This window comes from Loxodonta africana, chromosome 1, assembly GCF_030014295.1.
Source record: "Loxodonta africana isolate mLoxAfr1 chromosome 1, mLoxAfr1.hap2, whole genome shotgun sequence".
Classification (NCBI taxonomy): Eukaryota; Metazoa; Chordata; class Mammalia; order Proboscidea; family Elephantidae; genus Loxodonta; species Loxodonta africana.
In genome coordinates, this window is record NC_087342.1 from 35,102,224 (window position 1) to 35,129,718 (window position 27,495).

Sequence of the window (27,495 nt, forward strand, 5' to 3'; positions counted from 1 at the left end):
CCATTCCAGGCCCTACATAAGAATGGAGACTCAAGAACTACCACGTCTTCACTTCTAAAATTGAAAATATATTACAACATTACAAGAAGAACAGATTCTTAAAGGAGAGCCTATCACACTTAGAACCGTAAAATACAAGCTGTCCAAGGAGTAGGAAAGCACCAGAAAAAAAGAAAGAAAGGAAAGAAACACACAGGAGCTGTGGTGAGAGTCTGATCCAAACCCAGATGTGCAGAGATGCCCTTCCACCAGAGGAAGTCAGTCTATTAATAGATCAAACACTTTATAGCTCTCTGTACCCTTCTTCCCCTAGAGGCTAATTTTAACTTTTGGCTAACAGCCCTCATTTGTATATCTTTTTAATATACTTCAGAGTTCTCAAAAGCAAAACCAAACAGAAAACAAAATCCCCAGCCCCCCAATTAAGAAATAATAAAAATTTAAATACTAAAACAAAACAAAATCTCTGAACTAATCATTTGAAACAAATATGTCAATGGTATTTTTAATCTATGACAAAAAAAAAAAGTGACAGAGAAATAACACTCAGATACCAGCTGGAAGATGAAACTGGCACTCCGAAGACACTACTAACTTTGGTTATTATTAACTAGTGAGATAGTTGAGAAGACTTAAGACTTTAGGTCTCTAATTATCAGAGCTCAGTTAGAAAATAATAAAATTCCTAGAACTGTACTGGTTGGCATTGGTCTAGGATTTTGAAATAAGTGAAAATCAAACCCATTAGGCTCTTGTTACACTGATAAATTAATGTTTCCTACTTCCAAAGGTCATTAACTGCTCCAAAGACGTGACAGACACAAGAGCTATTTCTTACCACAAAGACAAGAACAGTTTAGTGAGTAACATACAAGATATCTAAAAATGAATGGTGATCCATAATCCTGGTAATCATGAAGAATTTATAAATGACATATAGCCAGAGAGGGAAAAATTTCAAGTGAACTCGGTGGCTTAAAATGCTGCCCTATAAGTATTTTTCTCAGGGAACTTTCATTTTATCTCCATCTTCAGCTTAGCAAAGGTTTTACCTCAGAAATTACTATAGCCAGTAAGTATTAGCTTCCCACCCACGTGCCCACCGAGCTTGGCTCAAAAACTTAGAACCAAGAACCGCAGGAAATTCAGGAAGGAGTTTTCTCAGGAACAGCACCTGCAGTGTTTCATGAGTAAAAACGTTCACGTTAGAAGTCAGCCCTTCATTGTTTTCAAGTTAAATGACAAGTTAACCATGGAGAGCATGAGGCAGAAATCAACAGAAAGAATAAAACATGCAGAACATGAATAGTCTGTTGATGTGATAAGCAGGTTAAAAAATAGTTCCAACATTAATTAGAGTAGAGATGGAGACTGAGACCAAGACCAAGGTTGAGAATCTGCAAGAAATCGTATCAATATGTAATAATTTGTTGTCTCTAAATGAGAAGCTTATCAATAATAACTTTGTTTTTCTGTTTTTCTTCCAAATTTATTATAATATTTTGATTGAAAAAAGATGTTTTATAAGTAATTCCCAAAGATTAAAATTATTCTATTGGATGGTTTGCTGTTAGAACCAGAGAACGCCCTCATTGATTCACTCAGTCAGGCATTGTATTCAAGAAATATTTACTGAACACCAAATATATACAGATATTGAGGATATAATGTCAAATAAGACAAGCAGGGTGCCTACACTCATTTAAAATTTAATGTTTCAAATAATCTTCAAAGAAATGCTGATTTCACGTGAGGGAATTCAACGAACATCTTCTTGGCTATGGTTTAGTCATGCAAGTTAAAGTTCTTTTCCTATGGCCCAGAAAATGGCAGAAGTCCAAATCCTGCCCTCAGGTTCCCACAAGAGAAAGTAGAAGGGAGGAAGAGGTAAAGATGTACCTCCACATTCAGCAAGTTGTTGTATTAAGAACGAAAAACAAAACGAGGGAAGTTGGCTTTGCTGCCTGCCCTCACATCTCAAGTAGAGAGAAAAACAGCACTCCTGTTCAAACACCAAGTAATAAGTCAGAGAAGAGAGGATGAGGAAAGGTTCTTTTCCATTTGAGTAATGATCTTTCTACCCAAACTACATCTCTTCACCAAGAGTTATCTCTGTGTGCCTAAAAGCCACCTGTCATAGATAGATGGAAAGAAAAGAAATGAGAGAATGCTCTGGCAATTAAACTAAAAAACTAAACACAAAACGAGTAAAGTCAGAGGCATGTAATATTGCTTTAAATAGCTCCTAGGCCAGACAAAACCTGGACTATGGCCAGGAAAGGAAAGCAGGTAAGAGTAAAAAGATGTCAATAAAACAGAAAAGAGAGAAAGAGAAAAAAGGTGAATCAGAGGAGCATACTTTGTTGGTGTTTCTTCTTCCATTTGTTTAATCCACAAACATTTACTGAGCATCTACTACGTGAAGGGCAAAAGCAGATGCTGGAGATAGATATAATGGCGCACAGTAAAAGTGGTGCTCAGGCCCTGTTGTCCTAGGTGACCACCACTAAACAGCCACAGGACCCTGTGAAGAGTCCCGTGAGGACACAGCACAGAGCACTACAGATGCACACAGGGGAGGCACAAGCCAAGTTAAACTAGAACAAAATAGTCAGTGCCTCGAATCCAAGTCCCTGGGCTGTGAGAAACTCAAGAGAGCCCGCTCCCAGGTCAGGGGTGAAGAAAACCAAAGAAGAAAGACCAGTGTGAGATAATATTGAGCTGGTGCAGGGGCCAGTGGAACAGACAATCTCACAGCTGTCTTGGGTATCTGTGGAAGCCTCTCCTACATCTACTCAAGGCACTGAAGCATCCATCTTCTTAGGTAAACTAATATACTCCTGGAAAGATGAAACATCCTCTCCCATCTGCATCTGTCCTTACTCCCTTCCCCCTCTAGAGACTCATCCTTGCTTTGCCAAACCAACGTGTCCTACACAGAAAAAATCTTTTTAATCGTTTGTTTGTGCGGTGATCTGTTTCTTGGTTTGTTTGTTGCTGTACCCATGGGGACCCAGAGTGGAATTTAATATAGAGCCTATTTTTATTACTTGTGCCACTGCACTAGCATAGCCTAGAGAATCAGGACTTCTTGGAGAAGTAAAATCTAAGTTGAGGCCTCAAGGATGAGTAGGAGTTTGTCACTAACAGGTATATCCTTATTAGCGAACAGGCAACCAGGATTATCACATAACGCTACCATTAAATATTTGAGTCCACAACCTTTTTGGATTCCGTGCTCACTAATCAATCTTCTAAATATAATTCAGTGTCCCACAGGGAAGGAATTTACTGGTCAGGATGATATAAACATCCCACTGACTGGTAGTGTATGGTTTTCATTATCAGCTAAAAATTAAATGTCATGGTCTGGGGTCTTAAAATCTTATGAGTGGCCATCTAAGATACTCCACTGGTCCCACCCCATCTGGAGCAAGGAAGAATAAAGAAAACCAAAGACACAAGGGAAAGATGAGTCCAAAGGACTAATGGACCACATCTACCACATCCTCCAACAGACTGAGTCCAGCACAACTAGATGGTGCCCAGCTACCACCATCAACTGCTCTGACAGGGACCACAATAGAGGGTTCCAGACAGAGCTGGAGAAAAACACAGGACAAAATTCTAACTCACAAAAAGAGACCAGACTTACTAGTCTGGCAGAGACTGGAGAAACCCTAAGAGTATGGCCCCCTGGCGCCTTTTTAACACAGTACTGAAGTCACTCCTGAGGTTCACCCTTCAGCCAAGATCAGAAGGGCCCATAAAACAAAACAAGACTAAATGGGCACACCAGCCCAGGGGCAAGGAGGAGAGGCAGGAGGGGACAGGAAAGCTGGTAATGAGGAACCCAAGGCTGAGAAGGGGAGAGTGTTGACACATCCAGGTGTTGGCAGCCAATGTCACAAAACAATATGTGCATTAATTGTTTAATGAGAAACTAATATGCTTCATAAACCTTCATCTAAAGCACAATTAAAATAAAAATTAAATGCCCTGACTTTGAGACTTCATCTCTGTGCATTCAATTAGCCTGAGTCAGCCTCATGAAGAAGGAAGATTGAACCCTCACCAGGAGATACCTACCCCAGCCCCAGACCAAGGGTGCCCTGACTTCCTGGGCCTCACCATCTACAAAGCTCCTCATTTACCATTTAAGGATACAGTTCACGTGTCTTTATGGATTTACTTGGCTTTTAAATAAATAATAAGTTATTTATGAAACAAATTCAAAGGCAAACTAACAAAACTGTTACATCCCTTAAGCTAGTATGAATTAATTAGACTGAAAATGATCATTTGAATTAAAACTAAGTATGTTTTTTATGCACGACACATGGGAGAAAGCTGTGGCAGTCGGTTTCCATAAAGATTACAGCCTTAGAAACTCTGGGGCAGTTCTATCTACTCTGTCACATGGGGTCACTCTGAGTCAGAACCGACTAAACGGGCGACAGGCTTTGGTTATGCACAACACAAGCAAGAATCAATTTCTGATCTTTTTTCAAACGGTAATCATTATTTCAGCTAAATAACTTCAAGAACCCTGATCACAGGGTATGTGATGTGCATCACTATTGCCCAATGTCTTATACTTTCTGTAATTGAAATAGGAGTGTTTATTAAAATACTCTCAGTTATACAATGAGGAAAGCTTGAGAAGTTCTCCCTCCTGGACAAAAAAAAAATTACATATATATATATATATATATATATTTATAGGGTCGCTGGGTTTTTTTAAAATATATATATTTAACTTCGTATATATATAAATTTATATACATACATAAATTTCTTTACAGCTAAAGAACTCTTAAAAACCAACAAGAAAAAAATAAAATAAAAAAACCTATACAACATCCACTAGAAAATGAGCCTAAGAAATTCACAAAAAGAACTACAAATGGCCAGAAATATTACGAATAATGTTCAGTTCCACTAGTAAAGCAAATTTTAAAAAGACACCCTTTTTTACCTGATCAGATTAGCAATGGCTTGTTTTTTTGAGTTTTAATACCCAAAGTATTCAAGGATTTGTTGAAACTGGTATTTTCAAACACTGCTGGTGGTAATGTAAATTGTTACAATTGTTTTATAGAGAAACTCCCTAACTGAACCTTAAAAAAGTTTAACCCTTTGTTCTTAGGAATTTATCCTAAAGAATTAGGCAAATACCCAAAGATTCATTTATGTACAGGGATGTTCATCAGAGTAGCAAAAACTTGTAATAATTACAGGGTAGTGAAATAATTCATGGAAGTATCTTGGAATACTGAAGAATATTTAATGACATGGAAAAATACAATTTAATGCTAAATATTTTACACAGTGTCATCCAATTTTCATTAAAATGCACTGTGTGTGTGAATATATGAACAAGAACTGGTTAAATCATTAAAAAAGAAAAAAAACTGAAAGAAAATGCTTAAATTGTTAACAGTGATTTCTCTGGACAGTAGTATTACTACCCAAGTTTTGTGTTGGTTTGTTTGCTTGTTTTGTTTTGTTTTTTATTTACTTCTCTAAACTTTCCTAATTTCTAAATATGTTACAATGAACATCTGGTGCTTGCATAGTCAAGGGAAAAATGTAAAACTTCCCCGCCTCAAGTTGAAAGAAAAGAAACTTTAGCTTTATTCTTCTAGACAGTACTTGAAAATAAGTTTCCACTAGGAAAAAAAAAAGTTTCTGGAAAATTAAAGCTGCAAAGGGAATAGAATTAACCCTTGTCTTTATTATTAACATATGTTTAAATAGAATCTAATTATTTAAATACCTTTTATCCAGTTGGTTCATTTAACAAAAGTATTTGTTTCTATTATGTGTAAGGTTTTGTATGGAGCCCAAAGATGAGTAAGACGTAGCCCCTACCTTCAAAATAACTGAAAATATAGGAGAATTAAATCACGTCTATACACAGTTGTAGTGTTGGACAGGTTGTTCTGAGAACTGGGTTTCTAATATCTGTTCCTATAAAAGCACCATGGAAAGTATGAAATTCTAAATTATTCTTCCCTTGCCGTGTTATCCCACAGGATTTCTACGTTGCAAACCATTCTCTCTGGAACTCCCTAAAAGGAAAAGGAGAGACCTTCTACAGCAGTCATGCCACAACAATCTATTGAATACCAATGACGTGTAAGCCCCGCATGGTGTAACTCGGAATCCAATTAGGGGTCCTGAATCTTCTCTTTATATCCTGGAAGACCTAGGATCAGACCTGGCTTGCAGATAGGTTTATTTACTTCAGGAGAAAAGGTTTGGAACCAGCATCTCAAAAGCTCACGCCCACTTTTCTCTACTGAGTTAAAATAATTCCACTAAATTTTGATGCAGGAAAATTCTCCAAAATATGAGACCAAAGAATCCTGATAGGAACTAACCATCAGGCCCCAATTAGCAAACAATCGAGAGACTAAACCAGTTTGATGGAAAAGCAATGTTTCCTGGGAAGAGTATCATTTAATGGAAACACCTTGGCCAATTAACTCTGAGGAGGCTAATCTGGTCATAGAAACAGGGAAGAAGAAAAAAGAAAGAAGACAGATGTCTTTATATTTCTCCTAAAAACATCATCTTACCTGAAGGCAAAGAGGAAATATAAACTAAAGCCTAGAAAGACAGAGAAGACTGACCTGGGTGTGGCCTAGGTCTCTGCTTAGTAAGTGTCTTCAATGATGATAGGGTACTGTGTTCTTATAGCCAGAGCAGCTAGTGGCCTGCCTGATATTGATGCTTCTTATTATTGACCCTGATATTATTTTTCTTTTCCCTCACAAAATGGTAGAAGGAACTAACTGTACAAGCATGCCAAAAGCTAGCAAACGAAACAAAAACAGACCTGATTCTGAAGCTGACACTCCAAGTAGGAAACAATTCTAATCCTTCTGGCACATAAAAACCTCCTTGCAAGATGATTTCAGGGACTCTTTACAACTCACCTTCCTCATAATCAATCCATTGTTTCCTAAAATGATGCTAATCTCCTGAGTGAATGCTAAGGCTTCCCCTCCTGCTCTAGCGGGGATTTGATCAAGCACATTCACTAAACAATTCCTGTTTCCTGGCCTTTCCTCTTAGCCAACATGCAGAAAGATAATAAAAATAATAGTAGCTGTTCCAGAGACCTTTCTAGAACTGGGCTAAATGCTTTATGCACATTAACAGACCTATGAGGGAGGTGCCATGATCTCGTCAAGGTGAGAATCTGAAGCTTAGAAAAGAGTTTAAACTTGTCCAAGATCACACAGCTAACAGGAGGCAGTCAGGATTCAAAGCTGGGCAGTCTGAGTCCAAAGCCTACACCCTCCAAAATAGGGATTATGGGTCTGGCGCCCTGATAAATCTAAGACCAAGCCACCGTGAGTTCCCCAATCTGTCAAAGGCCCACTGACCTGCCCCGTCCGGAGTGATGGTTCCCAGTTTCACAGCCAGCGGGTAGCCCATGTCTCTGTAATGCTCCAGAGCATGCCCATTGCCCCCGGAGCTGTCAAAGAACCACTTCCCACACAGGATGGAGCCGTCGGTCAGATTCAACCAGAGGTTTTCCCGCAGGTCACACCTGGCACACTTCCAGCCACTGGAAAATCAATAAAGAACAGTTAGTGCAGCAGAGTGTGCCAGGCGTAATGAGAAAACTAACATCTCAAAAAAATCTCAAGGTGGGGGTCACAGGAAACATTCCCTGGAGTAACAGACTGCTGGTGAGCTCCCTTCAAAACTGTCACCCACCCCAGAGCAGCATGACCACTGAGCACCCTGCCTGCCTCCCAGACATGGCTCTTCTGCTTCGGAAAATCATGAGGAACACGAGGGACAAAATCCCCGTGTGAAGAAAGCAGAGCTTGAGCAAGTTTAAACCTTGAAGGGTCTCATGTGTGTAAGCATCTGAAGTTCTAGCAGTAACCATGCATAGTAAAACTGCTTCAAACAAAACCCTGCTACATCGTGAATCTAAATTAATTAGAAAGGAAACTAACTACCTGAAGGCCGACTGTGTGCCAGGCATCTTACAGAAATTTTATCATTTCATTCTAATAAACGCCCTTCGGCATCAGTCTTACCATCCTCATTTTTACCAAGGCGAAACTAAGGCCACACAGAACACGAAAGCTGTACTGTCAGGGTCCACCCAGGTAGGGGACACATTCCTAACCCATCGACTCTGTCTCTAGAACCTGCCCCTGTAAATACCCCTGCACCTAATTGGAGGAGCAGCCAATGTAGTCCAAAGAACATTCCAGCCAAAACCTGACAACCAAAAGACTGTTTTAAGTTGGATTCTCCTAGAAGCAGACTCTGAGACAAGGACTGGAACGAAATCAGTTTGTTAGGGAGGTGATCTGAGCACGCACCACAAGGGAATGTGGAAGGGAGGGAAGAAAAAGGACCAGTACAGACCACTGTGGCCAACTGGGGCTCAGTCCAGCTGGTGACCCCCAGAAGACAGTTAACCCACCTGAGGCGCAGTGAGGCTGGGGTATGTATGCACCCACTCCACCAGTCATTGGTTGATGGCTGTTCCAGGGCTGGGCAGTGGGCATGAACTCTGTGGTATTCCTGACTATCCCCTGCACAGACTTATCTGGCTTCAGCAGACAGAGAAAGCCATCAAGCAAAGAGTTGCAGGTGCTTTTAAGCGGAAGCCTTAGGGTGGAGAATGGCTTAGGGGGTACGAGCTGGGCACGGACAGCATTTACTACAAAAATACACCCAACTTTAGACCAAAGAGGTAGAGAAGCAAATCTTCCTTTGGCCAGTTTTGGGGTGAAGCTCCATTTCACTATCTGACTCTCACCTTGGAGGAATCCTGACTCCGTTGTCCAGCTGGGTCAGGTTATTGGCGTACTTGGATACTGGCAATTCATTTTCCCATGTGTCTGGGTCTTGCTTTCTGTACGGAGATTTTGAACTAAGAACAGCATCACAAGCAATTGTTACCTACAAGACAAACCCAGATGCAACATGTAAAAGCAGTTTGAGAGAACAGCAACTTCTAGAAAGAAAATTTAAGTTTACTAGTAAATACCACTTTATTCAAGAAAATTCAAACTGCACAATTACGTGAGAGTGAGACCCTGGTATCCAGACACCAGCATTTCCCCCTGGATTGAGCTAGGTTTTGTCCTCAGGCTAGAATTTGTAGTGTTGACAATGACACAAGATAGCAAGGAACCAATCAATCCACCAGTTTGTCAGCCCAAGCTTAGGGGTCATACTTAACAATCCCTACCTCTTAGCAAGCAGGGTGAAAAACATGAGGTGAACAATTTACAAGGATCAAATTAAGCATGGGAAAGTCTAGGATCTGCCAAAGTGGTGTGTTTTCCTCCTAACAAATTCATGCCCAGATGTCCAGTATCCTTAACTCATCACACAATGGCATGTGGTCAAAACCCAGTACCGTCGAGTTGATTCTGACTCATAGCGACCCTATAGGACAGAGTAGAAATGCCCCCATAGAGTTTCCTAGGAGCGCCTGGCGGATTCAAACTGCCAACTCTTTGGTTAGCAGCTGTAGCACTTAACCACTATGCCACCAGGGTTTCCATGTGGCATGCGGTCAAGGGCACCTTATTGGAATGTCAGTGGCATGGCTCCATTTCTTAATCTGGGACAAATGTGACCCTGGACAGGGACATACCTAGGTGTCTCTGTGCCAGACCTGTCTACATCATAAGCAAATCTATGATATCCAGCTTGGCACCAACTGACCACAGGAGAGGGGAAGGATAGTTTCTCTGCCCTCTCCCAAACCCAAACTGACCCTGGCAGTGTGCCCAGCATTATATTTCCTATTGGCTTAATGATATCACTATTTCTAACTGTCTTTTTAAAAAAAAAACTTATAGTCTGGTGAGAATGTAAAATGGTGCAGCCACTTAGGAAAACAATGTTGCAGTTCCTCCAACAGTGAAACAGAGTTATCGTATGAGCCAGCAATTCTACTCCTAGGTATCTATCCAAAAGAAATGAAAACATAAGTCCACACAAAAACATGAATGTTCATAGCAGCATTATTACTGGGTAGAAACAACCCAAATGCCCATCAACTGATACATGAAAAAATAAAATATAATTTATGTTCATATGATGGAATATTATTCAGTCATAAAAAGGAATGAAGTACTGAACCATGTTACAACATGGATGAATCTTGAAAACATTATGCTTAGCAGAAGGAGCCAGTCACAAAGAACAACACAATGTACGATTTCATTTATAAGATGTTCAGAATAAGCAAATCCAACAAAGACAAAAAGTAGATTAGTGGTTGCCTAGGGCTGGGGAGGTAGGAGTAGGGGGGGTGTGGTGAAGGAATGAGGGGGAGTTCATGGGGTAATGAAAATCTCTAAATTGGTTGTAGAAATGGATGGCCATCTCTATGAATATAATAAAAAATCATAGAATTGTTTAAGAAAAAAAAATTTGGATTCTAGCTCACTAACATCCAGCACAATGAGCTAAACTTCACACACAATGTTTTCCTGGGGTAGCACTGAGGATTGACCCACTATCCCACCCCCATCCAGCCCATAAGCAAATCCTAAAAATTCTACATCCAAAATACACTTGGAGTCTACCTTCTCTCCAATTCAACCATACCCTAGTCCCAACACCATCATGTTTCTCTGGAAAGGTCATTCAATAGCCTCCTTGCAGGTCTTTCATCCCCTCCTCTCTGCACAGCAGCCAGAGCAACCTGCTGTAAAAATTAGATCCTATCATTCCCCAGCTTAAAACTGTCCATGGTTATACTGAACACCATCAATTAAAGACACTGGGCTTGGCAGGAATAAGGAAAGGGTCCCTGCCCTCGAAAAGTTTATCATCTATTATGGATCAGGCATTTACAAATGCAGGCAAACCTTTTAGAAGAGATACTCTCATTCATCTCTCACAAGTGCTGGTGTATAACATTAGCCTTTCCCTTGAATTATGTGAAATTCATCTCCCACCCCCTTCCACGGATGTTCCTAGAAAACAGGGCTAAGTTCACCAAAAACCCATTCCAGGTTTTACGGGTTTGGGCCATGCTGCCTTTAGCACTTCTGGGAACAGCGTCATAATCTTTTTAGCCTGATATGACCTCCTTGCGTGTTTCGCTGCGACTTGGAATGTCTCCCTGTCCTCCTCTAGACTTTCTCCACCTCCATGACATCGTTTTGTGTTCTGGTTTGCAATGCACGATGATATACTGGTCTGTTTTCTTTGAATATCCTTCCTGGTGACAACCAACAAAATTTCCTTAGAGTTCTAAGCTGCTATAAAACACTGATTTAGTGTTTTCAGCAAATCATCTAAAGTTACTTAAAGCCCCTTTTTTGTGGGTCGTAGCTGAAGGTCAGGATCCACCATCCTATAATTACACTATGAATTATTCTTTCCTGGATTTGTTACCTGGAGTGGGGTAAAGAAACCTTGGTGCTAGTCCTGGCTCTACCCCAAGTCTCTGTAAGCCTCAAGTTCAGTGATGTGCTGGAGCCTGCCCAAACTGGCTCACAAGAGCCAATTTTTAAATTTTAATAAATTTTTCAAGCCATTATTAAAAATTAAATTATATAAAATTACAAAAAAATATATTTTTTTAAAAGATAATACCCAAAAGTCATCACTTCCTAATTATTTTACTCTATCATACTATTATTATGTGCTCTTGAGGTTATTTACTTTTTTTATTTTGTTGTTGTTGAGAATACACACAGCAAAACATACAGCACTTCAACTATTTCTGCATGTACAATTCAGTGACATTGATTACATTCTTTGAGTTATGCAACCATTCTCATCTTCCTTTTCTGAGTTGTTTGTCCCCATTAACACACACTAACCACCCCCTAAGGTTCCTATCTAATCTTTCCAGTTGTTGGTGTCAATTTGATCCCGTGTAGATAGTTCTTAAAAAAGCATAATGGTTCATCTGGAGCAACAGAAGAAGAATGAGAGTAACAAACAGGAGGAGGAAATGGAATGTGTGGTTAATTGCCTCCATGAACAACTGCCCCCTTTGCCAGGAGACCAGAAGTGGGTGGTGCCCAACTACCATTACTGAATGTTTTGATCAGAGATTCCATAGAAGAATTCTGACGAAAAGGGGGAAAATGCAGAACAGAACTTCAAATCTCATGGACTCCAGACTTCCTGAGCCACACAGAGAGGATGAACCCCTGAAACTATTGCCCTAAGATAATCTTTAAACCATAAACCAAAAATATTCCCTGAAGTCTTCTTAAAACCAAATAACAGTTTAGCTTAACTAGTAAAAAAGGTCTCCCTTGAGCATTATGCTCTTTTAAGAACTACCTTTATGGGATTAGGAAACCCTGGTGGCGTAGTGGCTAAGTGCTACAGCTGCTAACCAAAGGGTCAGCAGTTCAAATCTGCCAGGCACTCCTTGGAAACTCTATGGGGCAGTTCTACTCTGTCCTATAGGGTCACTATGAGTCAGAATTGACTCAACGGCAGTGGGTTTGGTTTTACATGGGATCAAATTGACAACAGTAACTCGAAAGATTAGATAGGAACTTTATAGGCAGTGACTTTATGTTAATGGGGAAAACAACTCAGAAAAGGAGGGTGAGAATGGCTGTACAACTCAAAGAATGCAATCAATGTCACTGAATTGTACATGGAGAAACTGTTCAAAAATAAAAAGAATGCTGGCAGATTGTAATAAATGTAACTAACGTCACTGAATGATTTGTGTGGAAATTGCAAAATGGGAAGCTAACTTGGTATGTAAACTTTCTTCAAAAGCTCAACAAAATATTATTAAAAAAAAAGAGCATAATGTTCAAGGCAGACATTTTTTACTCAACACGATATATTCAGAACTAAAAAAGTTCTGTTAAGCTTAATAATTAGAAGAGCTTCAATAGATAAATACCCAAAATTTTCATTTCTATGAGCTTATATTTATTTATAAAGCAGTTCAGATGCAAAAAAAGACAGAAGAGTAGAAACCTAGTCCCTAATGACCTGGGCACCCCAAATACAAATGTGCCCTCTTGTCAGGGGCAAGTGAGCAGGTACCCACAGATACAGAGCCATACAGCAACTCTGGAACCTAGGCACCTGGCTCTGGTGCTAGCAGAGTTTGAGAAGGGAAGACATGAACTAGGATGTCTAAACTCAATTGACCCTGATCCCACTGCCATCTGGGGCCAGACTCTGAGGAGTCAGGGTGTGCATGGAGTGGAAAAAAGAAAAGGATGGAATGAAGGAGGCGATACAGGAAATGAGGAGAGTAGGAAAAATGATTAGGTTCCATGTTTCCATTGTTAGCTGCTATCGAGTCAGCTCCAGATTTATGAAGACCCCATATACAACGGAATAAAATGCCTCCCAGTCGTGCACCATCCCCATGATCGGTTGGAGCTCTGACCATTGTGGTTTTTTGGCTGACATTAGGAAGCAGATCGTCAGGTCTTTCTTCCCAGTCTGTCTTAGTCTGAAGGCTCTGATGAAACCTGTTGAGCATCATAAAAGCACACAAGCCTCCAATGACAGGTGGGTGGTGGCTGCACATGAGGTGCACTGGCCAGGAATCAAACCTGAGTCTCCCATACAGAAGGTGAGAATTCTACCACTGAACCACCGCCACTTTTAGGGTCCCCATAGGTACTCTGTGCCCACTTACAGGTGCAAGAATCAGAGTAAAAGAGGATTTGGTTTCAAGTTATTTGGGAAGATTAAAGTTCCTCCACAAAAACAAATTGGAAAGGAAAAGGAAGAAAAGGGAAGGAGAAAAACTCACCACTAAAAGCCTAAAACCTAGAAAGTACATGGTCTTAGTCCACGTGAGGAGCAATCTAAAAAGTGAGCTCACATTACCACAGAGCTCCTGCAGACGGGTGATCTGTAAACGTCTGGTTCTTTTTCTAATCTTGTTTTGCTGTTGTTTCAACAATGGTCTTTTATTTTTCCCAAGAAAATCTTACATAAGCAGTCAACGTATAGAAGAGATAAAGATACAGTTGTCCTGCTGATACAAGACAGCCCCTCTGTAGCAGCCCCACAAACTCAGCTGCACAGTTTGAAAATCTAAGGACAGACTGTGATCCAGGCCATCCTGGAGGGCAGCAGCAGGAGCAATAAAGCCCAGACAGGGCTGGGAAGTAACAGGCAGCCAAGGGCAGGTAAGGTCCACGCTACTGAAACGTCACCCTGCAGGACCCTCCCCACAGGAGAGAAGGTAGGTGCTCACGTTGATGCTCCCTGTTATCATCTTCTCTCACGCCTCCCCACCCCCGCCGCAGAGCGCACACACCCCACACGCACGCACACCACGCGCGAGCACGCCACACACATCACACGCACACACCACGCGCGCACGCACACCGCGTGTACAACACACACACCACACGCACGCACACCACGCGCGCACACCACACACACTACACGCACACACCACACACACTACACGCACACACCACACGTGCACACACCCCACGGGCACACACGCCACACGTACACACCACACGCGCACACGCCACGCTCACACACATCGCGCACACACACCACACGCACACCACGCGCGCACACACCTGACACAGAGTCACACGCATCTAGCTAGCAGGGTGCACACTCACTGACCAAGGCTGGTAACTCCTCAATATTGGGTAGTGCTATTTCATAGTGGTCTGGGAATATAACGAGTTTGGCTTCGTCTTCATAATCATAATCATCGCTATTCAAATCATCATCAGTATCTAGATCTGAGGAGAAAACAAAAAGAACAAGAAGTGAGGAAAGTGATATTCCACTCTAAGGCAGCACTCACTAGGAAAACCAGAAATCCACAAGGATTTACAATGAATTGCCTCCTCTGTCGTGAGTCCATCCGACCCACACCAGGAGTCAAGGCCTTTCCACCTTAATGAGTTATGAACACTTACTTCTACTGACAGATGTCATATCACAAAGCCCTATGGTTAAAATAAACAAGTGTGCTAGATAATTCCATTTTTAAAAGTTGTAAAGGAATAGATTGTGATTTGTCTGGTACCTGGCCCTTGATTTCACCAGAATGGGTTGGGATGTTTTTTACAACAGTGTAAAATGGACTCCAGAACTTAATGTTGCTTTGGGCCAGTCACAAACTTACTAAGTTTTAGTCCCCTCATTTGTAGCACAAAGAAAATAATACACAGTTTATATGGGCTTAGGTAAGAAATTGTATGTTCATGGATAGGAAGACTTAACATAGTAAAAATGTCTATTCTACCAAAAGCCATCTACATATACAATGCACTTCTGATCCAAATTCCAATGACATTTTTTAATGTGATGGAGAAACAAATAGCCAACTTCATATGGAAGGGAAAGAAGCCCCGGATAAGTAAACACCATAATGTAATCATGTTGTCCTCAGGCTGCGGAGAATTCTCTGTAAGAAACGGGAGCTCCTCTAGCCTTTCATCAAGTCTTTGTCTCTTTGCTTGGCTAATCCCTGGCAAAGGTTAGGTGAAGGCTCAAGGAAATGTCTTGTCACAATATTTACATGGACATCTCAGCCGCACTTTCACACAGATGCCGGCATCCCAAATTGTGTTTATATATTCATATGTTTGATGTACACACAAACAGGTACACAAACATACAAATATGGCTCTGTAGACAGAAGAAAGTTATTTTACTGCACAGAGCAGTTGCCTGAGAACTGAAGGATCTGCATTCTGTTATTACCTTTTTGTGTGCCTCCAACCAAAACTCTAGTATCTTTTTGGGTAAGCTCTGCTCTTGGAATCTCAAAGGTCAACTTTCAGGAAAAAAGGAGATACAGCTAAGACTCAACCCAAACATGCTAATAAAAGATTCTAATTATATGTTTTTCTAAGAATCAAAGGTGCCAAAATACAGAACCAAACAACACTCTTAGACAGCAATGAGGTTAATTTGAGAAAAGCAACCTTAAAGACGATTCCAAGAGTTATGCTAAAGGTGTGGGCTACACTTGGACTATAAGCATTCAGTGAGAATGGTGTGTCAACTCACTGGTATATTATTTAAATGGTATTTATTTAGACTATGTAGAAACATGGAAATGTTTAATGTTAAAAAATACAAAATTTATGTTCATTGTAAAAACAGATTTGTAAAAGTTATATTCATAGACAAGAACTAGGAAGAAACCTGAACAAATAAAAATAGTGAGTGGGTGAATTTTTCTCTATTCTTAAAAAATTCTTTATTATAGATGTAATATTGTATATATAACAATACTAAGTAACCAAAGCACAAATCTTTTGTTCGTATGTGCAGATACGTTTCATTACAGGTATCATCTAAGTGTCTCTTTTCCACAGAAAATATACACACTTAATGTTAATTCAAATCTCGTTGCTGTTGTTATTAGGTGCCGCCAAGTAGGTTCCGGCTCATACTGACCCCATGAACAACACAATGAAACACTGCCCAGTCCTGCGCCATCCTCAATCTTTGCTACGCTTGAACCCATTGTTGCATCCACTATGTCAATTCATCTCATTGAGAGTCTACCTCTTTTTCACTGATCCTCTACTTTACCAAGTGTGATGTCCTTTTCCAGGGACTGGTCCCTCCTGATAATATGTCCAAAGTATGTGAGACGAAGTCTAGCCATCTTCCCTTCTAAGGAATATTCTGGATGTACTTTTCTCCAGACAGATTTGTTCATTTTTCTGGCAGTCCAACACTTTGAAGAGGTCCTTTGCCACAGATTTGCCCAACGTAATGCATCTTTTGAGTTCCTGACAGCTGTTTCCATGGGTGTTGATTGTGGATCCAAGTAAAATGAAATCCTTGACAACTTCAGTGTTTTCTTTGTTTGTCATGATGTTGCTTATTGGTCCAGTTGTGAGGATTTTTGTTGTCTTTATGTTGAGCTGTAATCCATACTGAAGGCTATGGTCCTTGATCTTCATCAGTAAGTGCTTCAAGTCCTCTTCACTTTCAGCAGACAAGGTTGTGTCATCTGCATATCACAGGTTGTTAATGAGTCTTCCACCAATCTTGATGCCCTGTTCTTCATATGGTCCAGCTTCTCGGATTATTTGCTCAGCATACAGGTTGAATAGGTACGGTGAAAGGATACAGCCCTGATGGATACCTTTCCTGACTTTAAACCACGCAAATAAGCCATATAAAGAAAAACATGAGCTGAAAATTAGGAGAGAAGACGTCAAGGTCAAGTCCAGTCCAGAATAACTGAAGGAAATTCATTTTTGTGACTATTTTCAATGGTTTTACTTTTCATATAACTAATGTGTCTTTTTATTTTGAAAGTAACATTATGTTTGTTGTAGAAGAAAACTTTAAAACAGATAAGCAAAAGGAAGACAATAACAATCACTTCAATTCTACCACCAAGAAATAGCTAATATTAACAACTGGAGTACATTTTTCCAGGCTCTTTCAGTCTCCAGATATATAAATAATATAGAGAGATTTATAGATAGAGATCCATAGATACACACATACATACACCAAACCTGTTGCCATTGAGTTGATTCTGACTCATAACGACCCTATAGGACAGAGTAAAACTGCCCCATAGGGTTTCCAAGGAGCGGGTGGCAGATTTGAACTACCGACCTTTTGGTTAGCAGCCAAGCTCTTAACCACTACACCACCAGGGCTCCCACACATACAAATACATATACAAATACAAATATATATACATATATATGTGTACGTGTAAATATTTTTTACCAAAATAAACTCATAAAATGCAAATAATTTTTAAATTTCCTTTCAAACAATAATCTCAAGTATTTAGGGATATAAACCACTTAAACGTACTTGGTCAAATATTATGAAACCACTTCTCCTGCGAAAACTATATCAGATGTTTAATAGGATAAGTTAATACTCATTTGCATATGCAAAACTGGCTCTACTGAATGAGAGAAAAAAAATCACTAGGCAAATGTCACAATAATAATTACTGCAAGCAAGACCCACTGATGGATGCTAAAATTAGTGGGCAAAGCTTTGAGGAGAAACAAGATACCAGAATAGTCTCAAAGTATCACCTCCAAGACAGTTATTAATTACACTGTAACGTTACCATGGAGAAACCCAGCACACAGTTAAAAGTATCACCACTATGAAGACAGAGCCACATCACCGAGAAGGGCGCATTACCTCTGTGACATTCTTGCCATTAATACTTAACCTCACGGTTATCACAATAAAACGTCAGGCAAACCGAACTTGAGATGTATTCCACAAAATAATTGACCAGAACTTTTCAAGAGTGCCCCAATTATTAAAGAAAAGAAAGACTGAAGAAGTATCACAGGCTGGAACAGACTATAGACACATGGTAACTAAATGCAATGTGAGATCCTGGATTGGATCCTGGAACAGAAACAGAGCATTAGTGGGAAAAAATGACAAAATATGAAGACTGTAGTTTAGCTAATTAAAAAAAAAAAAAAGACACTGGCTCTGTTTTAAAGGCAACAACAACAACAAAAAAAAAGACCAGAAGCAGAATCACAATTACTCTCCAGTCCCTACAAGTGTAACCACTCCAAAACGCTCAACCCAACAGAGAAATGGGTGTTAAGAACACCCGTCACCACTAAGTCAACAGTGAAATCAGACAATCTAGGTTTTAATTTGTTCCTCTCATTCTTAAACTGTGGAGTAATAAGCAACATATTACTCCAAATCAAACATATAAGAGGGAGCAGTAAGGCAGGGAAGCAGAGAGAGAGGGAGGGAGGAGGGAAGGGAGGGAGGAAGGGAGGGAGGGAGGGAGGGAGGGAGGGAGGAAATCTGGGTGAAATACTTATTATTTACATTACCTAAAAAAATCTTGGAATTCCTTCTTTTTGGTAAAGCTCCACCAGATGCCCCTCTTACCTTCTGAAAAGGAAACAGGAGATTGTTAAAATGCAGCCTATGGAATAAACAATACTAGGGTGGGGGGTATTCTCGGAGATTCCCAGTTTTTATAAAAGGCCAAGGGGAAATATTCAACCTGGACAAGACAGTCTAGGATAAACAGGAACTTGACCTGGGTCATGAAGGTAGGTGAAGGGCAATGCTATTTTGTTCCACCTGATCATTTTACCAACTATAAAAGCACTTCTGGAAAGGGAAGTGAGGAGTCAAAGATCAAGGCAAATTAGATGCTTCAACTTTCAATCAGCGTGTGCTCCCAGGAGGGCTGGCATCCACCCCGATGATGCCACAACTGAGGAAGGAGAATCACAGCTCAAGGAGGTAAAGATCTTGTTCCCTTGCTTACCCACTGGGTCCCTGTACTCGGCCCCAGGTGTGCTCAACAATTATTACTGAAAGACTGAATAACTATCAGCAAATATGCACTTATACTCTGATTAATTAAACTTAAGTCTAACCTTTATAAACATTTTGGAGCACCAATAGATGACTATGTTTGCCACCCTAAGCTTCACATATTTTTCTACCCCTGGTGGAAGTCCCTAGCAGCAATGAAATAAATGCCCATTAAACAGTTACATAGGAGTCATTCATTACCTTTCTGATGCTCACACAAAAAATTTTAATCTCAAATAGGATAATAATTTTTATTTCAAAGGGATCTAAAACTATATCTCCACCCTTTACATATTTTCAGTTATTAGAGAGAGTTTTCAGCATACTGCAGCATGTCCTAAGTCTCCTTTCCTACCTTTTAGTATTTGACATCAAAGGCTGACTCACCTTTGTGACTCTCACATTAAGTTTTTATAGCTTCTACTATAGGTTTGTACACCTACTCCTCACTTACCGACTATCTCATTATCCGACATTTTGCATTTACGGCAATAGTAAAAAATCCACTACCAGACTATTTTGTGCATTAACGACATACGTCTGGCAGTAACAAACACCGAGGTGCGAGGTGAGAGTAATGCTGGCTGTGATGGTTAAGGTTATGTGTCAACTTGCTTGGGCCATGATTCTCAGTGGTTTGGCAGTTATGTAATAGTTTCATTATGATTGAGTTAATGGTATACCAGTCACTTTTTATGCTTCTGGACCTCAGAGGTAAGGCCTTATTCCAGTTCTAACGCATTTAGTATCAAGGTGGGTCCCTTCTGAAATGCATAAAGCTCAGCATACTGGAGTGGGAGTAGGTTGAGCATTCTATTAGGTGATGCTTCTGGGATATGTTAATTTTATAAATTGGCCTTTTTTTCCTTTATTTCTGTGAAATAGGACTTGCAAACATAACTATGGTTTTCCTGTATGATAGTTATGGAGCCCTGAGGAGTTTATTTTGGTTTTTCTGCATCCTATAAAACCAGAGTTTCCTCCATGTAATTTAATGGAAAGGCACCCACAATAAAGTACCAGAACATATTTCTCAAAATCCACCCAAACAAAAATTTAAATACACTCAATTAGTAAGCATGCATTTCAATACTGAAAACACAGGCCATCAAAAAAGAAAAAAATTAAGGAGAAAAAACGTAATAACGAAAGGGGTAATGATGTAATCTGGCAGTTGTTACGTAATGATGTAGTCATCCTCAACTTTTACCTAACGCCAATTTTCTCATAATGATCTGGTCTTTAGAACCTACACCGATAAGTGAGGAGTGGGTGTAATTCACATCTTAGGAACGTGAAAATTACAGAACCCTTCAGCTCAGAAGGAGCCCTGCTGGTGCCGTGGTTAAGCACTCAGCTGCTAAATGAAAGATCAGCAGTTCAAACCCACCAGCTGCTCCACAGGAGAAAGATGTGGCAGTCTGCTTCTGTAACGATCACAGCTTTGGAAACCCTATGGGGCAGTTCTACTCTGTCCTACACGGTTGCTATGAATCAGAGTTGACTCAACGGCAGTGGGTTTTTTGGGAGCTTTTTTAGCTCAAAAACCTATGCCTCCAAATACTAATGGTAATGCATATTTCTCTTAATCCCACTCTTCCATGGTCCCAGAGCCTCTGTCCCCTCCTTTCCATGTGTCTGCCTCAAAAAAGGATTAAATAAAGCCTGTACTAAAGGCCCACTTAATCTATGTTTAACAGTCTTGGAAATCACTTGAAATTTCTTTAAGGAAGTTTGTGCCATCCTTTTAATAGTTCCAATCTCACTGCCCTTTTCAGTACTGCAAGATGGTGAAGGGAGAAAGTAGGAGAGAGGCTTTATAAGACTTGCTGGAAAATGAGGCTCTCGCTGATGGTGGTATTCACACCTTACACTTGGATTAGATCCATTTCCATTTGGGGGATTGGAAACTACGTCTTTCTTCCAAAGAACACCAGCTCTGCTTCTACACCAGTCAACACTAGAAATCAACAGAGCTGAAGCACTGGAACTCCTTGTCCCAGCAAACAAGACTGTGCCCCTGTGTCAGGCTCTGTGCCAGAGCTTAGTACGAAGGGAAAGAAGACACTTTGCATCTCTGGAGGAGCTCACCAGCATAGCAGGGAAACATATACGTAAACAAACAGCACAATATATTTTGGAGAGTGTTAAGAGAGGGTCAAAAAAGATACAATCAAAAGGAAGAAATGATCAATTCATCTGCACAAGGGGAAAGGAAGCTTGTCAGGTAAGAAAAGCAACAGTCCTGGCACATTGCAGGTACCAGTAAATATGTGTTGGATGGATGGGTAGATGGATAGAGGGAGGGATGGTAGGAAGGAGGGAGGGAGGGAGGGAGGGAGGGAGGGAGGGAGGGAGGGAGGGAGGGAGGGAGGGAGGGGTGGATGGGTGAATGGGTGGATGGGTGGGTGAATGGGTGGATGGGTGGGTGGATGGGTGGATGGGTGGATGGGTGGATGGATGGATGGATGGGTGGATGGATGGATGGATGGATGGATATCCCTGACCACCGGGGACACATAAAAAATATGTAGTAGTGAGGCAAGGCCAAGACAGCTGACTAGGTAGAAGCTACCCCGGATCCCTCTTGCAACAAAGACTCGGAAAAACAAGTGAATCGATCACATACATGACAATCTACGAACCCTGACCATCAAACACAGATCTAAAGAGTTGACCTGAGTGACAGGGGAGTGAAAAGCTGTGCCCTGAAGCAGCGACAGCCTCTGGAACCGGCTTCCTGCACCACAGCCTTGAGCCCTCGCCGTTCCCTGGTGCCACGTGGCGGGGTTGATTGCGGCTTGCTGAGGCGGGGCAGGCACGGGACACAGCCCTAACCCCAATCCCCTGGGGTAACCTCGGTAGAAACTCAGCCAGTGCAAGAAGGCTGCACACTGACGTGGCTAATGAAAGAATGAGCAACCACGGAGAAGGAGCGACTGTTTTCGGAGCCTGAAGCCAGCATCCCAGTCAGAAAACCTCGGCGCTGGGCTTTGGACTGGGCGCTGCGGAGCTGAGCATGGCTTCCTGAGACAGCGCAAACACGGGACGTAGCCCTAGCGCCCCGAAGTGACCTCAGGGGAAGCCCAGCCAGCGCATGCAAGCAGCACAGCAGCGCGGCTGACCGAAGGAGAAGTCACCGGGAGCCAGGGACTGCTTTTGGAGCCTGGAGTGCGGCGTCCCAGCTGGGGAACCTTGGCGCTGGGCTTTGGACTGGGAGCGGAGGAGCTGACCACAGCTTCTAAGACAGCACAAGCACCACACGGGATGTGGGCCTGACCCTAGGGGGCAATCTCGACCCAGCCAGCGCACACAGGCTACACGTCCCTCGGGAATCTCAGATAAAACAGTCATAACCGAGCAAGATAAGTAACTTTGTCTATATTGCTGGGCGCTACTCTCTCCTATCTATCTGATCCCTCCACTCCCTGCCCCTGGTGGCTTCATTAACATTGGAATTTGCTGGGCCAGGGAGTGAAGTGCTCTGCGGGTTTTTTTTTTTTCTTTTCCTAATCCATTCTCCTGGCCTGAGAGAAGCAGCTACAAAAAACCCAGGGACGAAAAATCCTTCCCTGGCTTCCCTAAACTGGAATAAAAATACAGAACCAGCTCCAGCCAAGCATATGAGATCCAGTATTTGGCTTTCATCCCTACAGGGAACAAGGTGACTATTATAATGCACACCTACCACATTGGCACGTGGGGGAAGGCTGTCAGCATCCTGCCACCCCTGGAGTGTGACCCCCCTACTGCTACTAGAATCTGGTGCACACAACTATCACCATTACTCCTCTAAGTGAATAGGTGACAGTCTACACCACACACTTGGTGACCCAAAATCAGAACACCTAAGCTGATTCTATTCAAGAATAGTGAGTGGACTCTTAGGCTTATATATTGGGTAACAGCCCAAACCAGCTGGTAATAGGACATAAGTGATTCAAAGGCTACAACAATCAAAACAGCGCAATCTAGTGGCCCACCTGAGTATATTGAAAGAAAACAAAACAAGATAAGACTCAGTGAGCAAATACAAAATAAATCATTATAATACCTTATAGATGGCTTGGAGACAGCAGTCAATATCAAACCACATAAAGAAGCAGACCATGATTGCTTCTACAATTCCCCAAATTAAAGAATCAAAATCCTTCCCAAATGAAGATACAATCCTGGAATTGCAAGATGCAGAATATAAAAAACCAATTTACAGAATGCTTCAAGACATCAGGGATGACCTCAGAAATGAAATAAGGCAATCTACAGAAAAAGCCAAGGAACACACTGATAAAGCAGTTGAAGAAATCAAAAAGATTATTCAAGAACATAGTGGAAAAATTAATAAGTTGCAAGAATCCATAGAGAGACAGCATTCAGAAATCCAAAAGATTAACAGTAAAATTACAAAATTAGACAACTCAGTAGGAAGTCAGAGGAGCAGAATCGAGCAATTGGAATGCAGAGTGGGGGAGCTGGAGGATAAGGCAATTGACACCAATTAATTGAAGAAAAATCAGATAAAAGCATTTTAAAAAATGAAGAAACCCTAAGAATCATGTGGGACTCTATCAAGAAGAATAACTTGGGTGTGATTGGAGTTCCAGAACAGGGAAGGATAACAGAAAATACAGAGAAAATAGTTGAAGATCTGTTGGCAGAAAAGTTCCCTGGCATCATGAAAGACGAAAGGATATCTATCCAAGATTCTCATTGAACCCCATATAAGATTGATCCAAAAAGAAAATCACCAAGGCATATTATCACCAAACTTGCCAAAACCAAAGATAAAGAGAAAAATTTAAAAGCAGCCAGAGATAAAAGAAAAGTCTCCTACAAAGGAGAATGAATAAGAATAAGTTCACACTACACAGCAGAACCCATGCAGTCAAGAAGGCAATGGGATGACATATATAGAGCACTGAAGGAGAAAAACTGCCAGCCAAGGATCATATATCCAGCAAAACTCTCTCTCAAATATGAAGGTGAAATTAAAACATTTACAGATAAACACAAGCTTAGAGAATTTGCAAAAACCAAACCAAAGCTACAAGAATTACTAAAGGAAATTGTTTGGTCAGAAAATCAATAATTTCAGATACCAACACAACACAAGGTCACAGGACAGAACATCCTGATATCAACTCAAATAGGGAAACCACAAAAACAAATTAAGATTAATTTGAAAAAAAGAAAAAATGCTCAAAACAGCGAATCATTGAAGTCATTATGTAAAAGATCACAATAATCAAAAAGAGGGACTAAATACAGGAGGCATAGATCTTCCATATGGAGAGGAAAACAGGGCAATATAGGACGATACAAGTTAGGTTTTTACTTAGAAAAATAGGGGTAAATATTAAGGTAACCACAAAGAGGTCTAACAATTCCATACTTCAAAATAAAAACCAAGAAAAACATAATGGCTCAGCAAACATAAATTCAACTACTATGAAAATGAGGAACACACAATTTACAAAGAAAAACGTCTCAGCACAAAAAAGTAAGTGGAAAAATGAAATTGTCAACAACACACACAAAAAGGCATCAGAATGACAACACTAAACTCATACTTATCTATAATTACACTGAATGTAAATGGACTAAATGCACCAATAAAGAGACAGAGAGTCTCAAACTGGATAAAGAAACACGATCTGTCTATATGCTGCCTAAAAGAGACACACCTTAGACTTAGAGACACAAACAAACTAAAACTCAAAGGATGGAAAAAAAATATATCAAGCAAACAACAATCAAAAAAGAGCAGGAGTGGCAATATTAATTTCTGACAAAATAGACTTTAAAGTTAAATCCACCACAAAGGATGAAGAAGGACACTACATAATGATTAAAGGGACAATTGACCAGGAAGATATAACGATATTAAATATTTATGCACCCAATGACAGGGTTGCAAGATACATAAAACAAACTTTAACAGAATTGAAAAGTGAGATAGACACCTCCACAATTATAGTAGGAGACTTCCACAAACCACTTTCAGAGAAGGATAGGACTTCCAGTAAGCTCAATAGAGACGAAGAAGACCTAATTGCTACAATCTACCAACTTGACCTCATAGACTTATACAGAACACTCCACCCAACAGCTACAAAGTATACATTTTTTTCTAGTGCACATGGAACATTCCCTAGAATAGATCACATATTAGGTCATAAAATAAAGCTTTGCAGAATCCAAAACATCGAAATATTACAAAGCATCTTCTCAGACCACAAGGCCATAAAAGTAGAAATCAACAGAAAAATCAGGGAAAAGAAATGAAATACTTGGAAACTGCACAATAATAGCCTGCTCAAAAAAGACTGGGTTATAGAAGACATTAAGGAGGGAATAAACAAATTCATAGAATGCAACGAGAATTAAAATACTTCCTATCAAAACCTCTGGGACACAGCAAAAGCAGTGCTCAGAGGTCAATTTATATCGATAAATGCACACATACATAAAGAAGAAAGAGCCAAAATCAGAGAACTGTCCCTACAACTTGAACAAATAGACAGCGAGCAACAAAAGAATCCATGAGGCACCAGAAGAAAACAAATAATAAAAATTAGAGCTGAACTAAATGAATTAGAGAATGGAAAAACAACTGAAAGAATTAACAAAGCCAAAAGCCGGTTCTTTGAAAAAATTAACAAAATTGATAAACTATTGACCAGACTTACTAAAGAAATACAGGAAAGGAAACAAATAACCCGAATAAGAAATGAGATGGGCCATATCACAACAGACCCAACTGAAATTAAAAGAATCATATCAGATTATTACGAAAAATTGTACTCTAACAAATTTGCAAACCTAGAAGAAATGGATGAATTCCTAGAAAAAACACTACCTACCTAAACTAACACAATCAGAAGTAGAACAACTAAATAGACCCATAACAAAAAAACAGATTGATAAGGTCATCAAAAAACTCCCAACAAAAAAAACCCCTGGTCCGGACGGCTTCACTGCAGAGTTCTACCGAACTTTCGGAGAAGAGTTAACACCACTACTACTAAAGGTATTTCAAAGCATAGAGAATGATGGAATACTACCCAACTCATTCTATGAAGCCAGCATATCCCTGATACCAAAACCAGGTAAAGACATCACAAAAAAAGAAAATTATAGACCTATATCCCTCATGAACATAGCTGCAAAAATCCTCAACAAAATTCTAGCCAATAAAATTCAACAACATATAAAAAAATAATCCACCACGACCAAGTGGGATTTATACCAGGTATGCAAGGTTGGTTCAATATTAGAAAAACCATTAACGTAATCCACCATATAAATCAAACAAAAGACAAAAACCACATGATCTTATCAATTGATGCAGAAAAGGCATTTGACAAAGTCCAACACCCATTCATGACAAAAACTCTCAGCAAAATAGGAACTGAAGGAAAATTCTTCAACATAATAAAGGGCATCTATACAAAGCCAACAGCCAACATCATTCTAAATGGGGAGATCCTGAAAGCATTTCCCTTGAGAACGGGAACCAGACAAGGATGCCCTTTATCACCGCTCTTATTCAACATTGTGCTAGAGGTCTTAGCCAGAGCAATTAGCCTAGACAAAGAAATAAAGGGCATCCAGATTGGCAAGGAAGAAGTAAAAGTATCTCTATTTGCAGATGACATGATCTTATACACAGAAAACCCTAAGGAATCCTGCAGAAAACTACTGAAACTAATAGAAGAGTTTGGCAGAGTTTCAGGTTACAAGATAAACATACAAAAATCACTTGGACTCCTCTACATCAACAAAAAGAACATCGAAGAGGAAATCACCAAATCAATACCATTCACAGTAGCCCCCAAGAAAATAAAATACTTAGGAATAAATCTTACCAAGGATGTAAAAGACCTATACAAAGAAAACTACAAGGTCCTAGTGCAAGAAACTAAAAAGGACCTACTTAAGTGGAAAAACATACCTTGCTCATGGATAGGAAGACTTAACATAGTAAAAATGTCTATTCTACCAAAAGCCATCTATACATACGATGCACTTTCGATCCAAATTCCAATGACATTTTTAAATGTGATGGAGAAACAAGTAGCCAACTTCATATGGAAGAGAAAGAAGCCCCAGATAAGTAAAGCATTTACTGAAAAAGAAGAAGAAAGTGGGAGGCCTCACTCTATCTGATTTTAGAACATATTATACAGCCACAGTAGTCAA

The 27,495-nt window shown here is 40.3% G+C and overlaps 1 protein-coding gene across 3 annotated transcripts in view; it reads right to left on the reverse strand.

The window, feature by feature from the left end:
• The window catches only part of USP13 (ubiquitin specific peptidase 13), a 150,772-nt gene that overhangs the window by 78,159 nt on the left and 45,118 nt on the right, over positions 1 to 27,495 (reverse strand). For all 3 annotated transcript variants that reach the window (XM_023551495.2, XM_003412873.4, XM_064279711.1), the window contains exons 3-6: positions 18,798 to 18,858; positions 14,599 to 14,720; positions 8,801 to 8,943; positions 7,398 to 7,582 (exon numbers count right to left, since the gene is read on the reverse strand). In XM_023551495.2, the coding sequence (XP_023407263.2) occupies positions 7,398 to 7,582; positions 8,801 to 8,943; positions 14,599 to 14,720; positions 18,798 to 18,858 (511 nt within the window). The remainder of the gene's footprint in view (positions 1 to 7,397; positions 7,583 to 8,800; positions 8,944 to 14,598; positions 14,721 to 18,797; positions 18,859 to 27,495) is intronic.